Consider the following 26769-nt stretch of genomic DNA (forward strand, 5'->3'; position numbering starts at 1 on the left):
TGCCCGACAGTCGACGCTGCGCAACCGCTGCAGAAACACGCATGGATCGCAAGTGCAACAACCATTCGATAGTCACCTCCAGCCGCAAATCATCTCTAGAGCAAACATCTCGTGTACCCACCATCCCCCACCATTGACCCCACGCCTTACCGTGTGCCTGCCAGGTAGCAGGGGAAACCGAGGATCTGACCAGCGACATCAGTTGCTGTCCACCAAATCCCACAGGTGCTGGGGGCATTCCCGGCCCTCCTGTTCCGCCTCCGGGTGAAAGGACCGAAATTCCTGCCAACGAAAACGGGAAAGAGCATCAGCAACCTTATTCTCAACCTGTGGAACATGACGGGCCCTAAAATAAACATTTAACTCGAGACACCGAAGCACCAAGTAACGCAGTAAAGACAAGACAGGAAGAGAAGAGGAGGATAAGCTGTTGACACAATACACCACTCCCAGATTGTCCGTCCAGAAAGAAACGTGCTTGTTGGACAACCTGTCCTCCCACAGCTCCACTGCCACAATAATGGGGAACAATTAGATCAGCGTAAGGTTCTTACATAACCCAGACGACCGCCATGAATCAGGCCACGCGTCAGCGCACCAGTCCTTCCCCAGAATAGTCCCAAAACCACAAGACCCAGACGCATCTGAAAACAGTGCCAACTCGGCATTAGGAATTTCCTTGGACATATAACACGTGTGGCCATTGTAAGATAACAAAAACGACCTCCAGATCCCCAAGTCTTCTTTCAGGGACTTGGAGAGCCGAATGCGGTGGCGCAGAGATTTAACTCCCCATGTGGCCAACGACAAGTGGCGGGCAAAAACCCGGCCCATGGGCATCACTCTTGCATGCAAAACATATAAGGCCTAACAGGCCTTACATTTTCCTTTAATTCTTGTGGAACACCTAAAGGGTTAACAAAGTTTGTAAAATCAGTTTTGAGTAACTTGAGGGGTGTAGTTTCTACAATGGGGTCATTTATGGGGGTATCCACTATGTAAGTCCCACAAAGTGACTTCAGACCTGAACTGGTCCTTAAAAAGTGGGTTTTGGAAAACATTTTAAGAATTGCTTTTAAACTCCTAAGCCTTCTAACGTCCTAAAAAAATAAAATGACATCATGAAGTACAATGTGTCACGAGAAAAGAATTTCAGAATGGCTTGGATAAATAAAAGTGTTCCAAAGCTATTACCACATAAACTGACGCATGTCAGATTTGTAAATTTTGACCTGGACACTGGGGCATCAATGACCCTTGGTCATAAAAGGGTTAAACATGATCTGCCCTTAATAACGAACAATGTTTGGAAGCTTTGGAATATGAAAAAGCAAAACTTGTGCCGGCGTGGTGTGTTTTTAATGCCATCAAACGTGCTTTTACCCATAGCTATGTATGTCAGTATCACTCAGACATCATTTACTATTGCTGTCATTGTGTTCCAGAGCTTGGGGAGGGTGGAGGGAAAAATAAAAAATTCATAAAAAATAAATGTGAAGAAATACATTTTCCTAGAAATTCTGAGTCCTAGCAGGCTAGAGGAAGTTACATACCAATTTTCAGGGCAATTGAAGCCGTCTGAACCAAACTTTTTCATAAATTTGGCGAACGTGAACCAAATCTCAAGTGGTTTGCTCATGTCTAATCCCAGACCAACTCAACAGCACCAGACCATAAATCCAAACAAATACAGACCCAGAACAAACTAAATGATTAAATCTAAACCTCAGAATAGTCCCCCTTAATAAATACAGACCTCAGACCACATTCCCTAAAGACATAAATACAAACCTCTGACCAGTGTCCCTAAATATATACAAATTTCAGACAAGACTCCCTAAATAGACTCCCTAAATAGAGACCTGAGACCACAACCCCCTAAATAAATACAGACCTCAACATAGATGCCCTAAATACATACAAACCTCAAACAAATGATCAAACCACCTAAACAAATACAAATCTCAGACCAAACAACCAAAGTAAACAACGATGCCAGACAAGACTGGGGTCTGCAAACTACTACTGACCCCATAGTAGACCCTCTGCATGGGTTGTTTTCTGTTCATTTAACAGAGTTTATAAAAATAATAAATAAAGGGAGTGTTCTCAGGGTTTTGCATAATGAAAATGTAACTTGCTGTTACTTATTAACAGTTTCTTGGACAGGTTGATATAATTTGGTTTCAAGCAGCCAAAATTCACTTGCAAAATGGGTCGTCTTCTGCTCAGTTTTGTTTTGCTGTTTTGTGCTTTATCTCCAATAAACAGCGACTTTGTGATCGATGGAATAAGAAACATTCAGGTTTGTATTTGCTCCAGAGGTTTATTTTAGAGGATGCTAAATGTAGACCATTGGGTTAACATTGTTTTTTGATGAATTTCTGATCACAGAAAATAGTTTTATAGATTAACTCCTTAAGAACCATGTAATCTTGGATTTTAATCCCATGGTACAGCAGAGACTATAGTCCCTTTTCTGAAACTATATCTAGTGGAAGCTTTCAGTAAACAGAGGATCACTAAGTAGAGAATGATCCATAAATGTAAGATCTTTAATAGTGGGACAAGCCCTTTAACCCTGTGGCACAGTAATTTTTTTATTTCAATTTTTTTGCTTTTGTTCTTTTGTGCTTTCCTCCCCTCTTTGAGAGCCATAACTTTTTTAATTCTCTGTTCACATAGCCATATACAGTGTTGACAAACAGGAAAAAAAATTGTGGAGTTAAAATAAAGAAAAAAGAAACAAACAAACTGCAATTCCACCATTGTTTTTTTTGTTTTTGAGCTTTGGTTTTTATGGTGTTCACTGTGTAAAAAAAACTACATGTTACCTTTATTCTGCGAGTAGGTATAATTATAGTGTTCAAAGAAAAAGAAACACAGTCGGCACTGCACCGTGTGTTTTTTGAACATCTGACCGGATTTACACTTGTCATGGCTGCTCATGCGGTACAATAGTGGTGCTCTGCTATATAAAGTGTTGAGTTCAATCATAAAAAGTGAGATGATAAAAGAAAAGCGGCACTCACCAATTCCTATACCAATACTAATTATAGCTATACCAAATTTATGTAGTTTTTGTTTTGCTTTACTACTTTTAAAAAAATGAAAAAATATGCCTGTGTCTCCATATTCCGATATCCATTACTTTTTTAGAATTGTGTGAGAGCATGTTTTTTTTTTTTTTAGAATAATCTGCCATTTTGGGGTACATAGAAGTTTTTAGTTTTTTTAACTCTTTTATTAACAGAAAAAAAATAACATTAATATTATACATTCCTGTTACATATTATAATACAAACAGATACACTGAGTCTATTGTCTAGTTACTTCAATCGCTTACTGCGCCTTTGTGGACCCTTATCTCTGTGACTGGCTTTGCACTGCAAAATACATTATACATTAGGGGACCCCATCCTCCGACTAGACCATGGATCCTTGAGCTGCTGATAATGCTTGCCGCAGTCTCGAGGTAGAGTACATTGTCTGTGTTGACCCACACCATAGGCCCCAGACCTTGTCAAATTTTTGATGTTTATTGCGGTGTTTAAACACCAGCACTATATATGTTAGAATTTGGTTTATTTGTAATTTCCACATGGACAAGTTCGGTGTATTGGGGTTGTACAATCTCAAAGCAATACATTTACGAGCCATAAATAACGACTCCCTCAGAAATGTTGTCATATAGTGTTCCCAATTATCCTCTTCCAGTATTCCCAGCAGCCAGACTTCGGGGGTGCAGGCCACCTGAGCTGGTAGCAGATTGGAGAGAAAAGCTGTCACCTCCCCCCAGAATGTAACAATCGGGCTGCATCTCCACATCATGTGCCAGAAGTCTGCCTCCAGCTCCCCACATCGTGGACATGCCATGGATGATGCTCTACCCATTCTATATAGTCTAGTTGATGTGAGATATGTTTGATGGATAATGTATAGTTGAATTACTTTATTATTGACTGCTGGTGACACCTGTAAGTGCGATTCTAATAAATCTGATATATATTCCTCTGTAAGTGTGGGTATCAGTCTTTTCCATTTATCTATGACCATGAGGGGATTGGCTCTAACCCTTGCTTGTATTAGATATTAGTAGATGATCAAAACTAGTCCTCTAGGTCCCTGGGTTTTAACAATTCCTATGAGTGGGTACTTTGATACCATGGTGTTGGCGTTCAGTAGTTTGCTCTGTAAAGCTGATCTAAGTTGTAAGTACGAAGTACGCTGAGACAGCGCCTCGAACGTCATTAACACTCCCTGGTCATATATATCTCCAAGGGTTTTGACCTCTGCCGATTGCCATCTGTCTGCCCCCATAACTACCTGCATTTGCGGCAACGATTGGTTAGCCCACAAGGGTATTTCGGAGAAAATATCCGTAAATTCGGTCAATAATTTAGCTTCTCTCCAGACTGTCTGTGCCAATTTATACTGCGGCAGTAGTGGTTTCTGGAATTTCGGGGGCAGTTTCAGGATGGACCATAGTGTGTAGCAATTCAAGTAGTGTTTTAAAAAATACTCTGAGGTGGGTAGGTGTCCAGATGTATACCAGGTATTGATAAGCCTCAACTGGCCTGCCAGGTAATAAATATAATAATCTGTCCTGCTACTGAGATGGGCAATGTCTTCCAGTTTTGGAGCTTGCTCCTAATATGCTCAGTTAAGGGATGAATATTAAGTGACAGGGCTTGAGAGTATTTTTTGGTGATATGTACTCCCAGATACTTGAATGTATCCACCACTTTTATTCGTTCCACATGAGAGGGACCTGTCCAGTCTGCCCTGCCCAATGGCATGTATACTGATTTCTCCCAATTGATTCTCAGGCCCGAGAACTCCTCAAACTCGTCTATCAGGGCCACTGCATTGCCAAGAGATGTGTTTGGCATGATAAATACAAAATCATATCATCTGCATATAATCCTATATGGACTTCTCTCTCACCCAGGGTTACTCCAGTTATATTGTTACTGCCTCGCATCCTAATTTCCAAAGTCTCTACCGCCATGGCAAACAGGAGCCCTGTCTCGTTCCTCTGAAAAGAGGGAAGCTTTCTGAAAATTCCCCATTTATCAATAGCCTGCTCACCGGGTTACTATATAGAATAGCAATCCATCTAAGGAACTGTGGACCAAACCCAAATCCTCTCAAGCAGCTCATCAAATAGGCCCACTCTATAGAATCAAATGCCCTGGCTGCGTCTAGTGAGTCCAAAGCCCAATCCTTATTCAGAGAGTATCCCACCTGTGTAACTACCTGAACCCGTCTAATGTTCTCAGTAGTGGACTTCCCTGGCATAAAGCCCGTCTGGTCTTGATGGACCAAAGACATAATTACCCGATTTAAGCGGGTGGCCAATACTCTGTTCAGGATTTTGTAGTCTACATTCAGCAATGCTATGGGTCCTATAGGAGCCGCACTCTAGAGGACTTTTATCAGGTTTGAGTAGGAGTATAAGTGGCTTCCATAAATGAATCCAGCAATTGGGGGGGGGGGGAATGAATATTCTAAAAAATGAATATATGTGATATAGTGCTATATATTAGTTTTTTAGAATATTCGTCATATTGTAAGACGAATATTTAGCAACATAGAGAATATTTGTAAAATACACATATTGACTGAAATTTCACTAATGTAGTGCTATAATCTTTATTTTTTTGTCTAATTTTTTTGGGCTCTTTCTGATTCAGAAAGAGACAAAAAAAATTAGACAAAAAAATAAATGATTATAGCGCTACATTAGTGAAATTGCAGTCTATATGTGTATTTTACGAATATTCGCTATATTGCTATAACTTTGTTTTTTAGAATATTCTGCATATTCTAAAACAAGAATATATGGCGAATATTCGTAAAATACACAAAATTGCAATACGCGATTAATTAAATCGCATATTATTTGCGATAAATAGCATAATGACGAATATTCGATTTCGACGAATATAAGACGAATATTCAATCGAATATTCGCGAAATATCGCAAAATCGAATATGGCACCTCCCGCTTATCACTACTGAAGAGGTTGAAATATGACGGATTAGTTGAGCCAGTAGGTTAGCTGACTGATTACCTAGGTCGAACGCTGTCTGTTTCATAAAAATTTGTTTCCTATCTGCTTTGTCTTTAAGTATTGCTAGGTATTGTCTACCCGCCTGTAGCCAGGCACTCCTGTTAGTGTCTGTCGGATGGTGAATATATTGCTGTTCCAGTGTAGTGCACTGGGAATCCAGCTCCATCTACAAGCGTTTAGTGCCTTTTTTTAATATAGGATATACTGGAGTGCAAGGACCCTCAAAGAAATGCTTTTAAGGTATCCCATACTAGGGCTAAATTGGGTTCGTCTGCATGTATTTTCAAATAATAATTTAGCTGGTGAGAAGTCCCATCCGTGGAACCCAATAAATTTAACCAAAACGGATGTATATTCTTTCTATACACTACTGAGGGGGTGCCACATATCAGGGTGCCCAGCACCGGTGAGTGGTCTGATATCCCCCTAGGCAAGTATAATATAGAGCAAAGGTTTAACATTGCAGTCTCATTACCTAGCATATAATCAATTCTGGTTAGAGAGTCGCGACCGCCACTATGACAGGAGTATGTCCTAGCACTAGGGTATTTAGCCCTCCATAAATCCAGCCATCTAAATTCAGTAAAGAACCCGTGGAGTGGTGAGGGACTTCCCGCACTTGTCGGATCCGCCATATCCGAAAGACAATCTAGAGAGGAGTCCAATAGCATGTTTAGATCTCCCATACAAAGTACCCTAGCACGTGGGTAAGTAGCCACAAAAGTAGCTGCCAGGTGCAAAACCTGCATAGAGCCGGGAGGAGGATTATACATGCCTAATAATACATATTGTACATTGTCACTAAGAGAGTGGACAAAGACATATCTGCCTTCTGAATCAGTGACTAGGTATTTTACCTCGCAGCGTAGTTGTTTGTGAATTAACAGGGACACTAAGAGGAAGTGTGGTAAGAGTGTGCTGCCCATTGAACCCAAGGTTTCTGTAAAACCCGAGATGTATTAGCGGTAAGATGTGTCTCTTGGAGACATAGGATCTGTGGGCTTGAGTTTCTGACAAATGCAAGTGTGCCTAGTCCCCTGACGTTCCATGATAAGATTTTAAGCTCGGCCATGGCTTTCTAGGTACACGTGTATCATCAGGACTGGGACATAGTGCAGTGGGTGTATTAGCATGCAACAGTGCTACATACATAACAGTAGTTAACCAAGGAAAAGTTAATTTTTATAAAACCGGAAAACAATCTAAATCCCTGACGTTATGCTTCTGCAAGTATAGTGTTAGGTCTGGGGTGATCTCTTACTCCGGACTATAGGCCAGTAAACTGGGATGCCTCTGCCTACGATGATGATTGGCAGAAGCATGCGGTGGCATCTACAGCATTAGTATATCCATTTGGGTAGTTGTATATAGGTATCAAGACTCTACATCTTTAGCTAATGTACACTAAATGTGATCAAATGCTGCAATGAAATATATCCAAACATGTCATATAGACCAAACCAGTTTGTTGACGTCGTCTAGTCACCAGTCCCTAGGTATGCCAAGATTCTCAGCGTCTTGGGGATCTTCGTCGTAAGGCCAGCCATTCAGAGACTTCTCTAGGAGATGCAAAGAAGACCGCTCTGTCGCTATCCACCACTCTGAGTTTTGCAGGATAGCCCATGGAATATGGAATGTTGGCTTCTCTCAGGCGCCTCTTGACCCCCGTAAAGGTGGCACGTTGTTTCTGAAGTTCCATGAAAAAAATCTGGAAAGATGGACACCCTGGCGTTGTCATATTTAATTTCATGCCGTCTTCTGGCTAAGGCTAGTATAATGTCTCTATCTTTGCAGTTGAGGAACCTTGCAAGCATGGGTCTAGCTGGGGCTCCTGGTGGAGGAGGTTTTGCTGGTACTCTGTGGGCCCTTTCTACCGCATATGCTGAAGAGAATTCCGCATTTGTAATAAGTTATTTCATTCATTTTTCTATAAACTCATCTGGTGCACGATCTTCCGCTCTTTCAGGGGGACCAATGATTCTGATATTGTTTCTGCGGAGCCTATTTTCTAGATCGTCAGCTTTCTGTTTCCAGGTATTAAGATCAGATATGGATCTTGGAACAGTAGCTGTGGCATCTTCAATGTGTGAAATGCGCTCTTCTGTATGTTGGACTCTTTCCCGTAAGTTATGCAGATCTTGGCGTAACAGTCCCAGATCAATCTTGACTTCATCTAGTTTCCCTGTAAGGGATGTCTTACATGCTGTAATGGCTTCCAGGACTTGAGCGGATACTTGTTTAAGCGTGGGCTCCTCATGGTCTTCCTCAGAGGAGGTAATAGGGGTCGGTAATTCTGATGCTGTGCTTGCACTGGTATGCACATTTCGCTGCGGTAATGGTGACTGTGCACCTCCATCTGGTTGTCTAGAAAATTCACACAATTTTTCTGCGGCGCTCAGGGTCGTCTTTAACAAGGGGCAAAAGGGGCAGCTGCCCCAGGCCCAGTTGCTCCTGGGGGGCCCAAGGCAGCTGCCTCTTGAGCCCTGCTAGAAACTGCCCCGGGTTTCAGGCTGTCAGCTACACAGTGGGTGCTGCCATGGCATGCCTGCCGGCACTCCAGGCAGCTTACTGTGAGAGCTGTGATTCTCTAGGACCTTAGATGACATCATCACCATGTGACCAGTAACCTAGCAATATTACTGGTCAAATGGCTATGAGGTCATCAAGGTCCTTTCTACCAGGAGTCTTGCTGTAGAAGTTTGCCTTAAATGTGGAGCTTTTTTTTTTGTGAAGATTACATCAGAAAAAGGTGACAGGGGCTGTTATGCTAATATACTGTAAACTACTGTATAGTTGGGTGCTGTATAGTGTGGGGGCCTGTATACTGTGGGGGGCTGTATACTGTGGGGGCCTGTATACTGTGGGGGGCTGTATACTGTGGGGGGCTGTATACAGTGGGGGGCTGTATACTGTATACTGTGGGTGCTGTATATTGTGGAGTGCTATACTGCTGTACTGTATAGTGTGGGGGACTGTATACTGTATGTGCTGTATATTGTGGAGTGCTATACTGCTGTACTGTATACTGTGGGGGGTTGTATACTGTGGGGGGCTGTATACTGTGGGTGCTGTATATTGTGGAGTGCTATACTGCTGTACTGTATACTGTGGGGGGCTGTATACTGTGGGGGGCTGTATACTGTGGGTGCTGTATATTGTGGAGTGCTATACTGCTGTACTGTATACTGTGGGGGCTGTATACTGTGGGGGGCTGTATACTGTGGGTGCTGTATATTGTGGAGTGCTATACTGCTGTACTGTATACTGTGGGGGGCTGTATACTGTGGGGGGCTGTATACTGTGGGTGCTGTATATTGTGGAGTGCTATACTGCTGTACTGTATACTGTGGGGGGCTGTATACTGTATACTGTGGGTGCTATATATTGTGGAGTGCTATACTGCTGTACTGTATATTGTGGGGGGCTGTATACTGTATACTGTGGGTGCTGTATATTGTGGAGTGCTATACTGCTGTACTGTATAGTGCGGGGGCTGTATAGTGTGGGGTGCTATATCGTGTATAGTTTGGGGTGCTGTATACGGTGAGGTGCTATACTGCTCTACTGTATACTGTGAGGTGTTGTATACTGTGGGGTGCTGTATACTGTGGGCTGCTATACTGCTCTACTATATACTGTGGGGTACTGTATAGTGTGGGGTGCTATACTGCATACTGTGTGGTGCTGTATACTATAGGGTGCTATACTGCATACTGTGGGTTGCTGTATACTATAGGGTGCTATACTGCATACTGTGGGGTGCTGGGGTGCACTGTAACACTAGGGTGAGCAGAGCCCTGGTCTCCTTCCTGCAGAGCGGTGCCCACTTCCAGCCTGAGCCCAGCTGCCCAGAGCACTGATCCTGAGCCGCTGGAGTCTTCAGAACTGGAAGTCTTTACAGTCATTCACTGTACTCTACCAGATATGTGGATTTTTTGTGTGTGTGTTGTGGTGGAGGGCGTGATTGCCTGCTAAGGTGTGGGAAGGCGGGATCCAGGGGGCCCAAGTAAATTTTTGCCCAGGGTCCAATCAATATTAAAGATGGCCCTGGTGGCGCTCTGTGTTTTTTGTGGCCCCATTGTTATATCAGGTTAGCAGGTAGTATGCACTAGTGGAGGCCAGTTCCGGTAATCTAGGAGGTGCAGTGTATTTTATACAGTAAGTCTACTGGCAAGTTCAGGATTTCCTCCCTATATACGTTTTGTGCTGTTATTTACAACCCAGTGGTCTGGGTATAATATTAGGCAATCTATATTCTCCACTTTGGTCTTATAATGTCAGAGATATTGTGTTTATATTATATAAAACAGGGGGTACTGTGCCCTTGTATTGAGGCAGGAGCCTGCGTTTATCTAATCTCCTTCCCCCAGCGCTGCGGGGATGTTGTTAAGATGGCCGTCTGGCGGGAATCCGACGAAGGCCCGTGCGCGTGGTTGGTTCCCGCTACTCCACCTCAGGGATCGTTCTGGCCACTTCCCGATTTCTTCCCTTTACTCCTCACCAGGTCTGATGTGTCGGAGTGCGTGGCAGGTCTTCTGTCCCGATCACCAGCGCAGATCTTAGGTCCAGGTCTAGTGCGCCCAGGTGCTCCGCAGGTCCCCCGCCACATCCTCCGGCGTGGATCACAAGCCCTGACTCCCGGTGCACCGGGTAGGTCTGCGCAGCGCTGGGTCCCGTTTATTGTAGGGCTCAATCAGGGGTCAATTTAGCTAGAAATGGCTGTGAGTTGTCCAGGATTTGTCCGGGTCTGCAGTGCCTACCATGGAACTCCTTCTACATGCGTCCAGCCATCTTAGCTGCTGGCCACGCCCCACCCCGGATTCATAGAACTTTTTGATCACTTTCTACTCAGTTTGGTTCATGGAGTGAGGTCGCAAAAATTGTTTTCTTATTGTTTTCTTATTGTTACATGTAAAATTTTGAAAAGAGGTGATTTGAATTTGTAATATTAAAAAAAAAAAATGTTTTACTTTTACATTCCATCTAGGGTACTTAAACATCGTTGGATGATATACTATAGTATTACAGCCTATGATGCTTGTGATGTCTTTTTGTTTTTACATCAACATGATTAAGAGAAGCCTTGTTTTTTGAGCAACATGCTGTACTTTCTATTTTTACCATTTTGAAGTATGTAAACATTTATGTTTAATTTTATTAATATATTTTGGATACAAGAAAAATAAATTCCCATTTCCTTTGTGTTTTTTTTCTTTACCCTGCTTAATGATATAATGTGATCCTTCAGTGAGCAGGTAGCCCATCTTGTTTAGTTTAGGAAGGTGGAGAGCAAGGCATTTTCTCTGATAACATCTATTACAAAAACAAGTTGCATGATTTATTTTCTTTATCTCTTTTTGCTTTACAGAAAAGAAGCACTGGAAAGGTAAGATACAGTACAAACACAAATCATCTAGTTCTGTGTATACTGGATACAGTATATACTGCTTTAAATAAAAAGTCACATGTGGGACTGAAATGTTGCATTTAACACAAGTTCTATTCCATAGATTAATTCTGTAAATCCTCAAGCTTTATTTTTTGGGTTATTTCTCCAACACACACTGCTCTAGCATTTTAAAAGCTAATCCACATAGACTAAATTATAATGCCTCCTTTCCATACAAAACTCTGACTACTTTCCAATAAGCCCTGCCCCCTTTTTGAGCAAGTCGGAAAAGTGTAGAAACCCTAGTTGCGCCAAATTAGACCACTGTTTAGATAGATTTTAGTCTCAGACACATTAGTAAGTCTGGGCCAATGTCAGTTTTCCTAAGTATGAACATTATAGTGTTGGCTAAAAGTAATGGTGAAGGTTATAAACCATAAAATTGTTCTATCTGGTTAAGCATATGATTAACACTGTTACAGTAGCAGATGAAACAAAAAAGCAATATACATTGTACATTAATTTCTGCATATAAATATAACTTACGCACATCTATCCATTATGTGTCCTGCAGCCAGTAGATGATATAGAAGTCTACAGTATAATTATCAACAGTCAGGTGACATCTCGCTTTGCCCATAATGTCATCACAAGCAGAGCTGTTAATCGAGCCAACGTGTCCAAAGAAGCCTTCTTTAATGTGGATCTGCCCAAAACAGCTTTTATTACAAATTTCAGCATGTAAGTACATGTAGCATACAAATATGTGTGTTGCACAATTTATCTAGGGTAGATGAATGGTAATATTTGGATATCAAACACATCATGAGACCCTACATATAAGGACGGGTACTTATGCAGCTCCCTTACAATTTTTCACATTATAAAAGGAGTATTCAGATTATTTTTTGATATATCAATCAGATATTTTCTTGCCGTTATATCCCTGCTGAGCCATCTACAAGATGACCAATGATTTACCATATAATTAAAGGGCTGGTCCAACAGTTAATAATTATAAAGTCTCAGAATGGTGTCAAATAATAAAATAAGAAATACCCTCCGATCCTGAACTCTCTCACCCTTATGACCCTTCCCAGTCCCTTGCTGGCCTCTGCTTGATCACCCATCAGTCATCGGCTGCAGAGGTGGCCCGCCTAACACAGGCTGAGGGCTTATTTCCTGTTTGTTTAGAGGGACGTGGAAGCAGGGACTGGCGGCGGACCATGAAGCGATGGAATGCGAGTATCAGGGGCTCAGTAAGGTCCATGTGACTATTTTATTATTTTATACCATTTAGAACCCATTTTTTATCTCCCAGACAACCACTTGAATATCATTTATGAGGTCCCTTTAAGACAAACTATTGTTAAGAATTGCCTTGCTATTAAATAGTATTTCATACATAGATATATACCAATTTTTATTGGTTATTCCAGGATAATAGATGGAGTCACATATCCAGGAGTAATTAAGGAAAAGGAAGCTGCTAAGAAACAGTATGAAAAAGCTGTATCAAGGGGCCAAACAGCCGGACTAGTCAGGTAAATGCTATTTCTTGTTGCGTTCAGTCAACAGACTTGAATCACTGCATAGATGGAACGTGAGGATATTAAAGGGTGATGACCGGAAATAAGGCTCAGATATTGCACTTACTTTGATACCACTGCTGAAATAAAGGGAACGCCACCATGAAAATGCAGTGCAATCTGCAATTACCAAGTTACAGTGCAGAAGGAGCTGAGCAGATTGATCATTTTATAGGAAAACTACAGCAAAACTTGTAATTTATTAATTTCTGGACTCTGGTGGGTCAGTCGTACCCTGTGAAAATACAGTCAAGCATGTGCCATCTTTCCCAAGTGTATAAGCATTAAAGAGGACCTTTCACTTGTAAAAACTATGTGAACTAAGTATGCTGCCATGTAGAGCGGCGCCCGGGGATCTCACTGCACTTATTATTATCCCCGGGCACCGCTCCGTTCTCCCGTTATGCCCTCCGGTACCTTTGCTCCTTAAGTTATAGTAGGCGGGTCTTCCCTTGTGCTGTGGGCGTCTCCTTCTCCTAGGCTGTACCGCTGGCCAGAAAAAAAACTCCCAGGCTGTGAGCTGTGCGCTGCGATTGGCCAGCGCTGCAGCCTAGGAGAAGGAGACGCCCACAGGACAAGGGAAGACACCGCCTACTATAACTTAAGAACTTAAGGAGAGAAGATACCGGAGGGCATAACGGGAGAACGGAGCGGGGCCCGGGGATAATAGTAAGTGCAGTGAGATCCCCGGGCGCCGCTCTATATGGCAGCATACTTAGTTCACATTGTTTTTACAAGTGAAAGGTCCTCTTTAAGGAACACTGCACAAGTACTGGACGTCATCAGTTCACACTTGCACAATTTCTGCACAGAAAAGTAATGGAAATTTGTTTTCTAAAAATGCAGTGTCTTCCCTTCTATTCCCAAGGATCCAGCTCATTAATATTCATATATTTAATGCAGGACCCTACTTTTAGTAATGAGTAATAAAGCATGTTAAAGGAGGGAACTGCAGTGAATAAATTAATATTAATGAGCTGTTTTCACAGGTTGGACCTTGTAGTTGTTAGAGCACGTTTGTATGGACCAACTCCTATTTTATATGTACCATAGTGCCACCGCCACAAAGAGGATGCTGCTCATTACTTTTCCTTTAAAGAGTCCCTCTCAGAAGGATCGACCCTATTAAACCAGGCACACTGTCTAATAGGGTTGATCCTGCTGATGAAACGGATCCCTGTCTTGTGGATATTGGTTGCGGTGTTCCCAAGAAATAGGAATTTCATTATTTATGCAAATGAGTGTTTCTATGCACTGAGGGGCGGGGCCAATCCCCCCTGTGCATCTTAGCTCCCCAGCTTTCCAGTGCTAGCCACGCCCCTTGATACACTGAAGTCCTCATTTGCCTAAAAAATAAAGGTATTTTTTCTCTGGAACACCACAACCAATTTTTACAAGACAGGTATCATTTTCATCAGCAGGATCAACCCTACCAGGCAGTATGCCTTATTTAATAGGGGTGATACAGTTGACCGGTGCTCTTAAAAGAGGGGTCTGAAATGAACATATAAATATTGATTAATAGAGATGGCCCGAATAGTTCGCCGGCAAATAGTTCCCGGCGAACATAGCTTGTTCGCCGCTGCGGGCGAACATATGCCCGTGTGTGAGAGGCGGGGCTGCCCGTGTGTGAGAGGCTGCAGGCTCAGTCATAGACAGCACTGTGTGCACACCATTCATACAGGGTGTGACAGAAAATCCATTGCAGATTAAAAAAAATTCTATTTAATATTTTTCTGTGATCTAATCACATTTGCAAGCCCGTGTGTGTCAGGCCCCCACACATACAGTATTGTGGCCACTGGCTAGTGGCTGGTTCTGCCTGCACTCATACCGTTACAGGGTGTCATTCGCCCAAATACCTCTCAGAAAAAAAAAATCTATTTAAAATTTAACTGTGATCTAATCACATTTGCAAGCCCGTGTGTGTCAGCCAGGCCCACACAGACTGTACTGTGCCCACTGCCCACCACTTATATAGGGTGGCACAGTACCTTGCACGCATAGTAACACTTATCTAATAAAAAATGACAGGCAGAGGCAGGCCACTCCGCAGGGGCCGTCGTGTTCGTGGTGCTGTGATTTCCACTGGCCCTGGAATAATGCCCAGTGTTCAGAGGCCACGTACCCTGAACCCAAAAAATTCTGAGAAAATAGTTGACTGGCTTACACAGGACACCCAATCTTCAACAGCTTCCGCTAAGAACCTTGACCAGGGCCGGCCTTAGGCCTTTAGGCGCCCTGTGCGAGAAAGCTTTACAGCACCCCATAGTGACCACGCCCCTCGGTAACCACGCCCATCAGTAACCACACCCCTCAGTAACCACACCCTTTCAGTGGTCACACCCATTTCTCCAATATCGGCTCCATTTAAAACCTTCCATTCCGTTAATTCCCCAAAAAATATCAGGAGGGTGGCGATGTCTGTCCTCTCTGTATGAGCCTGGAAAATACACAGGAACCCAAGTTGAGCACCATAGTAGTCCTCACGGACTCTGCGTATATGTGATTTATAAGAATTGTGCAGCGTCCAGGAGGTAATGGGCAATGGTTTGGACAGGACGTTCTGCAGTGCAGCACCTTACCAATTCTGCTGACAATGGAGATAGGGTAGTGGTTGAAGGGCACAGGTAAAGGTAGATTTGGTGAGATGTTAGGTAGAGGAGAAGAAAACAGGTCTGTGCAGTGTCAGACAATACGTGAGGGGTACTTTTACATCATGGGCGTTCTAACTCCTGCTAGAGCCACTGGTCACTACAGTATGTGTCACCATGGGCAGCCTATGATGGAGTGACCGATCGCTCATCATTATACCATTGTATGGAAGGTCTGAGGCATTGGCCAGTGCAATATCTATGTCAATGGCTTCTGCGGGTTATAGCAGATACCTGCAGCTCCTGAATCCGCCTCTGGATTGCTTCCAGGCTGCTGCTTCGAAAATGAAGGAAACCAAGAGAGGTGAGGGCCTGAGCAGATGGACGGGCCGAGAGAGAGAGAGACAGGAGGAATAGAAAGTGAGAGGGAAAATAACCATAGGGAGCAGTGGTGAGCAGGCACGACCTGTGACAGTAAGGACCTCTATGTATCTGCAGCACCGCATGCACGGCTCATCCTCTCACCTGAGGGGGTAGGATACCATCTTGCTTCCTCCAGGAGATTGTTGGAGTGGGGCTGCCTAGCGCTCTACAGTACAGCCGGGCGGTGTCCCCTTCTCTGACCTCTGTCCGCTCTGGGCTCACCTGGACGTCTGGCAAATTTCAACCTGCTAGCAAAGGAGACGTCATTTAAATTCCCATAAAATATTAGGTAATAGCCCCCTCCCCTTTTCTTAGAGGCCTGGCAATCATAAAACCATACTATACATCTGCTGTCTGTGGACACTGAGGAGTCTCTGTTGTGGCTGCTGCTGGCTGGCGCTCGGGCTCGCTCCGCCTCCTTCTTCTCTCTGCCTGTGCGGCAGCTGCGGCCTGCGTCACACTCCAGCAGCCACTGGTCTGCTCTGCTCTGTTAAAGAGACAGGCAGGCCAGGCAGCAGAGCGGAGCGCAGAGCAGCCGCGGGCCCCGCCCCCTCCTCACTCAGTCTCTTAGTCCGGACCGTAACGGTGTCACGGTGACTTCATGTTTATGCTGTTAGATGGCCGGCGGGCCGCGGCGGCAACAAAATATAGTAGTACTAGTAAGTAGTAGTAGACTTCACTGAGTTCGGCGGGCTGTGTCGGCTGCCCGGCGCCCCTGTTGCTATGGCGCCCTGTGCGGCCGCACAGCCCGCACACCCCAAAGGCCGGCCCTGACCTTGACGCACCATCCTCCTCCAGCTCAGCTTTGGTCACCACTCTCCCCCCTCGCCGCCACCACCACCACTACCACCACAGCCACCAAAGCCGCTTCACTTGATCCCTCAGAGGAGTTATTTACACATCAGTTGGATGAAATTAGTGATGCGCAACCATTATTGCCAGGGGATGTAGATAACAGGGATATGTCTCAGTCAGGCAGCATTACACACATGGACGTACAGTGTGATGATGATGATGTTGTACCCGCTGCTGCTTCCTTTGCTGAGGTGTCAGATACAAGTGAAGCGGTTGATGATGACGATGTGTCCGTGGATGCCACGTGGGTGCCTGCTCGAAGAGAAGAAGAAGAGGGGGAAAGTTCAGAAGGGGAGACAGAGAGAAGGAGGAGACGAGTTGGAAGCAGGGGGAGGTCGTCGCAAGGAGCTAGTGGCACAGTCAGACAGCATGTATCGGCACCCGGGGTCAGCCAGACAGCACGCCAATCAACACATGCTGCTGCCACCACCAGAATGCCGTCATTGCAAAGCTCAGCAGTGTGGCATTTTTTTGGTGTGTCTGCCTCTGACAACAGCGATGCCATTTGCAACCTGTGCCAAAAGTCGTGGGAAATCCAACACCCACCTAGGTACAACTGCTTTGCGAAGGCACATGATCGCACATCACAAACATCTATGGGATCAACACATGATGATGAGTAGAAGCAGCACACAAGCTCAAAGCCACCATCCTCCTCCTGGTCCAGCATCTTCAGCCACGTCAACCACTTCTGTCCTCCTTGCCCCCTCTCAACCACCCGCCACTCCGCCTCTCACCTTCAGCAGTTCCATCTCATCTGTCCACAGTTAGGTGTCTGTAAAGGAAATGTTTGAGCGTAGGAAGCCAATGTCCCAGAGTCACCCCCTTACCCGGCGTCTGACAGCTGGCTTGACGGAACTCTTAGCTCGCCAGCTTTTACCATACCAGCTGGTGGAGTCTGAGGCCTTCAAAAAATTTGTCGCTATTTGGACACCACAGTGGAAGGTACCCGGACGATTTTTTTTTTCAAAAAAGGCAATCCCAAACCTCTACTCAGTGATTGAAAAGGAAGTCATGGCATCTCTGGCATACAGTGTTGGGGCAAGGGTCCATCTGACCACTGATACCTGGTCTTCAAAGCACGGTCAGGGCAGGTATATCACCTACACTGCGCATTGGGTGAACCTGCTGACGGCTGACAAGCATGGAATGCGTGGCTCTGCAGCGGAGTTGGTGACACCGCCACGACTTGCAGGAAGGCCTACTGCCACCTCCTCTACTCCTCCTACTCCATCCTCTTCCATAACCTCCTCGGCTGAGTCCTCTTCTGCTGCGGCATCTGGCTGCACATCAACTGAATCCCCCCAGCTCCCCAGGGGCTATTCCACATCCCGGATACGACAGTGTCACGCTGTCTTGGGGTTGACTTGCCTGAAAGCAGAGAGCCACACCGGACCAGCACTCCTGTCCGCCCTGAATGTACAGGTGGATCACTGGCTGACCCCGCACCAACTGGAGATCGGCAAAGTGGTGTGTGACAATGGAAGCAATTTGTTGGCGGCATTGAATTTGGGCAAGTTGTCACATGTGCCGTGCATGGCACACGTGTTGAATCTCATCGTACAATGCTTTGTGTCTAAGTACCCAGGCTTACAGGACGTCCTCAAGCAGGCCAGGAAGGTGTGTGGCCATTTCAGGCATTCCTACACGGCCATGGCGCACTTTTCAGACATTCAGCGCCGAAACAACATGCCAGTGAGGCGCTTGATTTGCGACAGCCCGACACGTTGGAATTCAACACTCCTAATGTTCGACCGCCTGCTCCAACAAGAAAAAGCCGTCAACGAGTATTTGTGTGACCGGGGTGCTAGGACAGCCTCTGCGGAGCTGGGAATTTTTTTGCCACGTTACTGGACGCTCATGCGCAATGCCTGTAGGCTCATGCGTCCTTTTCAGGAGGTGACAAACCTAGTCAGTCACACCGAAGGCACCATCAGCGACCTCATCCCATTTGTTTTCTTCCTGGAGCGTGCCCTGCGAAGAGTGCTGGATCAGGCTGTAGATGAGCGTGAAGAGGAAGAGTTGTGGTCACCATCACCACCAGAAACAGCCTTGTCATCATCGCTTGCTGGACCTGCGGCAACGCTGGAAGAGGAGAGTGAGGAAGAGGAGTCAGAGAAGGAATGTGGCTTTGAGGAGGAGGAAGACCAACCACAGCAGGCATCCCAGGGTGCTCGTTGTTGTCACCTATCTGGGACCCGTGGTGTTGTACGTGGCTGGGGTGAAGAACAGACCGTCAATGACATCAGTGAGGACGAGGAACGGGAAATGAGTAGCTCGGCATCCAACCTTGTGCAAATGGGGTCTTTCATGCTGTCATGTCTGTTGAGGGACCCTCGTATAAAAAGGATGAAGGAGAACGACCTGTACTGGGTGGCCACGCTACTAGACCCCCGGTATAAGCAGAAAGTGGCGGAAATGTTACCAACTTACCGAAAGTCAGAAAGGATGCAGCAGTTCAAAACAAAACTAAAAAATATGCTTTACACAGCTTATAAGGGGGATGTCACAGCACAACGGGAATCTAACAGGGGAAGAGGTGAAAGTAATCCTCCTCCTACCACGACCACGGCGGCAAGGACAGGACGCTTTACAGATGTGTTGTTGATGGAGGACTTGCAGAGCTTTTTCAGTCCTACACATCGCCACAGCCCTTCGGGATCCAGCCTTAGAGAACGACTCGACCGACAGGTAGCAGACTACCTCGCCTTAACTGCAGATATCGACACTCTGAGGAGCGATGAACCCCTTGACTACTGGGTGTGCAGGCTTGACCTGTGGCCTGAGCTATCCCAGTTTGCGATAGAACTTCTGGCCTGCCCCGCTTCAAGTGTCCTGTCAGAAAGGACCTTCAGTGCAGAAGGAGGCATTGTCCCTGACAAAAGAAGTCGCCTCGGTCAAAAAAGTGTTGATTACCTCACATTCATTAAGATGAATGAGGCATGGATCCCGAAGGGACTGACAGTGGGGGATACGTTTGACTAACAATGGGCCTGATGACATGCCTTGGCCTCAAAATGGTCCCCACGCTGCTGTATTTAATGTCTGCATACCGGATGACTTTCGTGAATTCTCCGCCACCAACTAGGGTTCAAGCCGCGATGTTTTAGTCACCTTTCTGCCTTGAAAACATCAATTTTTCCGGCCGCTGCTACAACAGCGGCTGCAACAATGACATTATTTTTTCAGGCATGTGTACATGCCTAATTTTTCTGGCCTCTGGTGCTGCACTGTGGCTGAAAAAACAAAACAAAAAAAAAAGGCACATACAAGTGTCAATTCCCCTTCGTGATCATTACCTTGTTGTGGTGAAGGGTCTTGCATATCACAATGAAGCGATCATCACCTCTATGAGTGTGTTGGCAATGTTGCCACACCCCAGATGATAAGGCCGTTGCTTCATTATGATCAGACCAAAAGCGATCGGCTGGATAATTTTTCATAGAAAAAACATACATTTTTTTATTTCTTTTTTTTAAGTTGTATGGGTGGGGTTTTAATTCATAAAATAAAAAAATCATAATAAAGTCTCTTAATAGTTTATTAGAAATAATGCAGACAATTAAAAAAATCCCCATCAATTCCAATACAAAGCAAGTACAAAGCTCAGAACTAAATTATTCCAGGATGTCGTAATGGTCCGTTAATTCGACAATGGTTAATCAATTCGACACACGTCCCCAGATAGGGGACGTAACAGGGATTAAACTGATAGGAATAGTACTAGTTAAGACACCACTCATATAGGGTGTCACAGCACATTGCTCCGTGCACGCGCAGTGCCCCAACTTGGGACTGAGTAAGAGGACCGACCAAGCTGCTTTTTCCATCTCACGGTTCCTAAAATCAATTCATTTTGGTGTATCAGAGTTTGGTCTGTCACTGTGAAGGCAGTCGAAGGTACCCGGCCTAAATTTTTTTTCACAGAAGGCAATCCCACCCTGATATGGGACGTAACAGGGATTAAACTGATGAGAATAGTACTACAGAAAATACCACTCATATCCGGTGGGGCAGTAAATTGCACGGTGCAGACGCAGTGACCGTGGCGTGGATTCAAACAAAGGGGAGGGAACCAGCATTTTTTTTAACCATCTCCCCGTTCCAAAAATCTATTTAATAATTTGACCCCAGATTGGGGACGTAACAGGGATTAAACTGATGAGAATAGTACTACAGAAAATACCACTCATATCCGGTGGGGCAGTAAATTGCACGGGGCAGACGCAGTGACCGTGGCGTGGATTCAAACAAAGGGGAGGGAGCCATCATTTTTTTAACCATCTCCCCGTTCGAAAAATCTATTTAATAATTTGACCCCAGATTGGGGACGTAACAGGGATTAAACTGATGAGAATAGTACTACAGAAAATACCACTCATATCCGGTGGGGCAGTAAATTGCACGGTGCAGACGCAGTGACCGTGGTGTTGATTCAAACAAAGGGGAGGGAGCCAGAATTTTTTTAACCATCTCCCCATTCGAAAAATCTATTTAATAATTTGACCCCAGATCGGGGACGTAACAGGGATTAAACTGATGAGAATAGTACTACAGAAAATACCACTTATATCCGGTGGGGCAGTAAATTGCACGGTGCAGACGCAGTGACCGTGGCGTGGATTCAAACAAAGGGGAGGGAGCCAGCATTTTTTTAACCATCTCCCCGTTCGAAAAATCTATTTAATAAATTGACCCCAGATTAGGGACGTAACAGGGATTAAACTGATGAGAAGAGAGAACTACAGAAAATACCACTCATATTTGGTGGGGCAGTAAATTGCACGGTGCAGACGCAGTGACCGTGGATTCAAACAAAGGGGAGGGAGCCAGCGTTTTTTTAACCATCTCCCCGTTCGAAAAATCAATTCAATTCACCTTTTGGGGACCCTTGGTGTTGTACGTGGCTGGGTGGAGGAAGAAACCTTCAATGACATCAACGGGACATGGCTAGCTTGGTATCCAACCTTGAACAAATGGGGAGTTTGCGGTTGGGCAAATGGACTGTTTGCGGTTGTTTGCGGTGCATTAAAAGGGGAGTTTGGTCTGTCAATGTCTGTGAAGCGGGCGTAACCCTTACACTACCTGATCGATACAACATCATACCTGAGCGTATACACACACTGGATGTTTTAAACCACGTTGGATTGTTAGGTGATTTATGCCCTTTATGGATTAAAATCCAACTCTGCGTCAACTATGTAATTTTCCATGGGAGTTTTGCCATGTTAGTCCCCTTGAAACAACTTTTCCATCACTACTGTGGCTAGAAAGAGTCACTGTGGGTTTTAAAATTCGCCTGCCTATTGAAGTCTATGGCGGTTCGCCCTTTCGCGAACATTTGCAGAAATTTGCGTTCGGTGTTCGCGAACGGAAAATTTTATGTTCGCGACATCACTATTGATTAACCTTATCCTTCTTGTGGTCACAGACCCTTTACAGGTAGCTTGTCCACTGAACCTCAAAGACCTTGATGTGGAGCCTCAGGGTTCAACATAACATACTTTGGGGAAATTTGCAACTAGTTTTTTCTTGGCATAATTTTTCATAAATATGCCCCGGTGTGTTATCATGTGGGGAAGTACTGTATGATACCACATATATAGTGTACCACATATATGACATACTAATATAAAGTCATTTTTACTGCTGGTCTATACAGGGCCTCTGGAAGGAAGACGGAGAAGTTTACTGTGTCTGTTAATGTGGCTCCAGAAAGTAAAGTCACATTTGAGTTGGTCTATGAAGAAATGCTGAAACGTCGCCTTGGAAAGTATGAGATGTTCATCAAAGTTCAACCAAAAACTCTGATAAGAAAATATGAGGTACGGCTCCTGCAGAAACATTTTAAATGAGACAAAAATATAATTCAGAACAGGTTTATTATTTCTTTAACTTAATAACATTGTCCAATAAATGTACTTTCTGACATGTAGTCCTGGGTTTGAAATCCATGACACTGTAAAGGTTTACCTCTACTCTGAAATCTAGAGATGGTCGGGAGCTCGGTTGTCAGAGACAGCCAGAAACCTTGGAGAGAAAACAGGAATGCATTGTTTCCGTCGCCTATTTTACAGCAAACATAGCACTTAACAGGATTGTTGAACTGTATTCATTTTATATATGGCGCACAAGAGGTTAAAAATAGTAAAAGAAGCCATACTCACCCTCACCACTCCCCACTGACAATGCTCCGCTCTCCACTGATCTCCATTTCCTGGTTTAAAAAAAAGTGAGTTGCCTTAGCCGTGATTGGCTGAACAGGACATTTTCAGCATGTTGAATCGGGACCAGGAAGTGAGGGGAGCAGGGACTGGGGCAGTGTCACAATGGGAGTGGTGGAGAAATTGGTGGTGGTGACTATGGCTTAATTTTAACCCACTGCAAGCCACATTAAAAAAAAATGAATACTGTTGGACAAGCTCTTTAATGAGTATTGAACCAAAAGATGTTTGTCAATTCCCCACTGCATGGCAGAGCTACTGGGAGAACAAAAGGAAAACCCATACAAGAAGAAATTTCCTTACAAACCCATGACGCACCAAAATTACCTAGAACTATGCATATTGTATGACTGAAACTACATTTTAACTTTGGGGTTTGATGAAAGTTGACTAAAAGAAAGATTACATATACAGTTTTCTATTAGACAGTGTCATAAATCTCCCTCTTTGTTTTTATAGTGATTTTACCGGGGAAAAAAACTAAATAATACAAAAATGCATGTTTTTCTACTTTCTGTAAAATTTACTCTAATAAACAAAAAATATATTTTATTATATTTATTCCTATTAAAAAAACTTATAATAAAAATCCCTCTATGACATAAGAAATATTAAGACACCTAAAAATATGTAAATAAAAATGTTTGGTCATTGAAGGGAATCTGTCACCAGCAACCTCCCTATCCAACTATTGGCATAGACACATGGCTGTAGTTCACCATATTAAAGTGCTATTCTGTTGATCTAAGGATTCGTTTCTGAGTTATGATACATTTTCTTACTGTGCAAATTAGGCTACTTTCACATTAGCGTTTTCAATTCCGCTATTGAGATCCGTTAATGGGGACAAAACTGAACGAAACGGAATGCACCAAAATGCATTCTGTTCCATTTGGTTGCGTCCCCGTGGTGGATAGAAAAACGCTGCAATCAGCGTTTTTCTGACTGCAATGTTGTGCGGAGCAAGACGGAACCGTCCTAACACACTATGTAAGTCAATGGGGACGGATCGGTTTTCTCTGACACAATAGAAAACGTCATGGCTATAGAAGACATAATACAACCGGATCTGTTCATGACGGATGCTGACGGTAGTATTATTGTAACGGAAGCGTTTTTGCAGATCCATGACAGATCCGCAAAAAACGCTAATGTGAAAGTAGCCAAAGGTGTTTGGTTCAATGAGGGAGTCACTGTTGCTCTTGTTGCATCCAAACTCCACTCCTTTCTGTGAAATACATAAAAATATCTGTAAAAATCAGTTCCGCTAAATATGATTTCTTTGAACGAGTAACATTGTTACCACTTGTATTACAGATTGAAGTAGACATACATGAACCTCAAGGTATCAGCTTTCTAGATGCTCAAGCGACTTTTTTAACAAATGACCTACTACCTACTATACAAAAATCTTTTTCTGGAGAAAAGGTAATATGTTACGTGCTGTAGAAAAAGTTACATGTACCTGTAAAGAGACTTACCCATAACTATTTATCTATATAATATATACCTTTCGTGGTACCAATTGTTCCCTCAAAATTTTTTAGCTGATGGGGCACTTAGGGACCAGGGCACCAAATAATTAGCCATCATTAGCTACTGTAGTCATTAGGTTTATGGTAACATCCTGGGGTCTAGGACATTAAAGGGATTAATATCTGCAACCATGATAATATAAAGTAGTGTATGGGATTAATGTCTGTTTCCCTGGTGTCTTGGGCAAACAACAGTTTACTGACAGGATCCCTAGTGGTCTAGGTCTAGAACAGATAATTAGTTATTATTAGCAGAGCAGGGAATAATAACAGCATCCCTTGTGGTCTAGGTCAGTGAGGAGTTAATGTCAGTATCCCTGACGTTGCATAGCTGTTGTCCAGTAGTTTACTCACTTGGCCAGGTTCCAAGGTTTTCTGTGTAACAGGAAGTTTAACCCTGATTAGTCAGTTTCCTGCCTGTGTTGATTACAGAAATCAGTGCAAAGAGGGGATAGAGAGGACTGTGCAGATGTAGTTGATGAGCCACATAATTCTCTCAGTGATTGGCATAGATATATCATGAGGACTTTGCCACATTTCAGGGAGTATAGCCAGTATAGGCAGAGCACACTTTTACTGGGTAAGGGGAGATTCTACTCTATGCTTAAAGGGGTACTTCTGGAATTAAGAAAATAAAGTTACTGAAAATATTGCTGTATTATAAGCATTTTCCCAAACACCTTCATTAGTTATAATGGTTTGTTTGTCTATAGAGTAATCATCAGGGAAAATAAAATGGCCACCATCCTATTAGTACACACAAAACCTGTCCTAATCCCACAACAGGACAAGTTACTTCCCAACACTGAGCTAAAGAGCTGCCTCATCCTCCTCTCTGCTCTCCTTGTCAGGGGTTATAATCCTGAAAACAGATGATAAGATCTTCAGTTGAATCTCTGCATGGAGTTCATGAGAAGACATGAAGTACAGAGAGGACAGACAGGACAGACTTTGGTAATGTGGGGCTGTGGTAATGGAGACTCCATACTAGTGCTGCTGCTCATCAACCACACCCCACCCTCCTCTCTGTACTTCATGTCTCCTCATAAACTCCATTCCTACAGATATTAAGCTATAGATCTTATCAGCTATATTCAGGATCATAATCCTTGACAAGCAGAGCAGAGAGGGGGATGAGGCAGCTTTTTACCTCATTGCTCTGAAGTAACTTGTCCTCCTGTGTGATTAGAACAGGTTTTGTGTGTACTAATAGGACAACGGCCATTTTATTTCTTCTGATCATTAATCCCTAGACAAAAAGAACCATGATAATTAATGAAATGTATTTGGAAATTTATTTATAATAAAGTAATAAGTATTTTCAGTCATTTTATTTGATTAATTCCCGGAGAGCTCTTTGAGCAATCCAGTTCAAACTCTTGTTTCTCTTTTTTTAACTCTTGCATTTCAAGAGTTATTCTTTATTTTTTCCACCCCCAAAAGGCTTGTTTTATTTTATTTATTTTTATATGAGTCATATTTACCATTGGCATCATTTTAAATTGCATATAACTTATTTATTTCCTTTTTGTAATGTTTTTTTATTTTTTTTTGGGGGGGGGGGGGGTTCGAAAAATCCCGTAATTTCCCTATTTTTTATTTTTTTTGGACTGTGCAATCTAACAAAAATGTTATTCTTATTTATAACCTTCATTTATTGTCAGGATAATTCTGGAAATACCAAAAGTATATAGGGGGACATGTATTAAGATCGGTGATTGATACACCGGTCTTAATCCCTGTACGCTGCCAGTGGATGTGCCAAAATTATGTTGAGGCACAGCTCCCTTGCTGGCGTAGATATTTAAGAAAAAATTGAGAATGAGACAGGACTGTCGGCCCGCCCTCTTCCCCACCCACGCCAGGCCCCTTTTTTTGCCACAACGGGGAAACATTGCAGATTTTGCCACAAAACACCTTCACAACAAAATCTGTGACATAAATACACCAAAAGTGGCGTAAAAAAAGATAATTAATGACCCCCATAGTATTTTTATGCTGATTACTGTTGGTGAACAAAAGCATGTTTTTTTGGCAAAATGTTTGTGCTTGTGCCGTCAACGTAGTTGTGTGTTTGTTTTTG

At 43.7% G+C, this 26769-nt stretch overlaps 1 protein-coding gene across 3 annotated transcripts in view; it reads left to right on the plus strand.

The window, feature by feature from the left end:
- The first annotated feature begins 2170 nt into the window (after window positions 1–2170).
- LOC120978608 (inter-alpha-trypsin inhibitor heavy chain H3-like) overlaps window positions 2171–26769 on the plus strand; it is a 117045-nt gene continuing 92446 nt past the window's right edge. For 2 of the 3 annotated variants that reach the window (XM_040406856.1, XM_040406858.1), the window contains exons 1-6: window positions 2171–2305; window positions 11446–11463; window positions 12041–12207; window positions 12906–13010; window positions 22590–22752; window positions 24469–24579. In XM_040406856.1, coding sequence (XP_040262790.1) covers window positions 2213–2305; window positions 11446–11463; window positions 12041–12207; window positions 12906–13010; window positions 22590–22752; window positions 24469–24579 — 657 coding nt within the window. In that variant the 5' untranslated portion in view covers window positions 2171–2212. The remainder of the gene's footprint in view (window positions 2306–11445; window positions 11464–12040; window positions 12208–12905; window positions 13011–22589; window positions 22753–24468; window positions 24580–26769) is intronic. The other variant, XM_040406857.1, reaches the window with a different exon arrangement.

Source organism: Bufo bufo, chromosome 9 (assembly GCF_905171765.1).
Source record: "Bufo bufo chromosome 9, aBufBuf1.1, whole genome shotgun sequence".
Taxonomy (NCBI): Eukaryota; Metazoa; Chordata; class Amphibia; order Anura; family Bufonidae; genus Bufo; species Bufo bufo.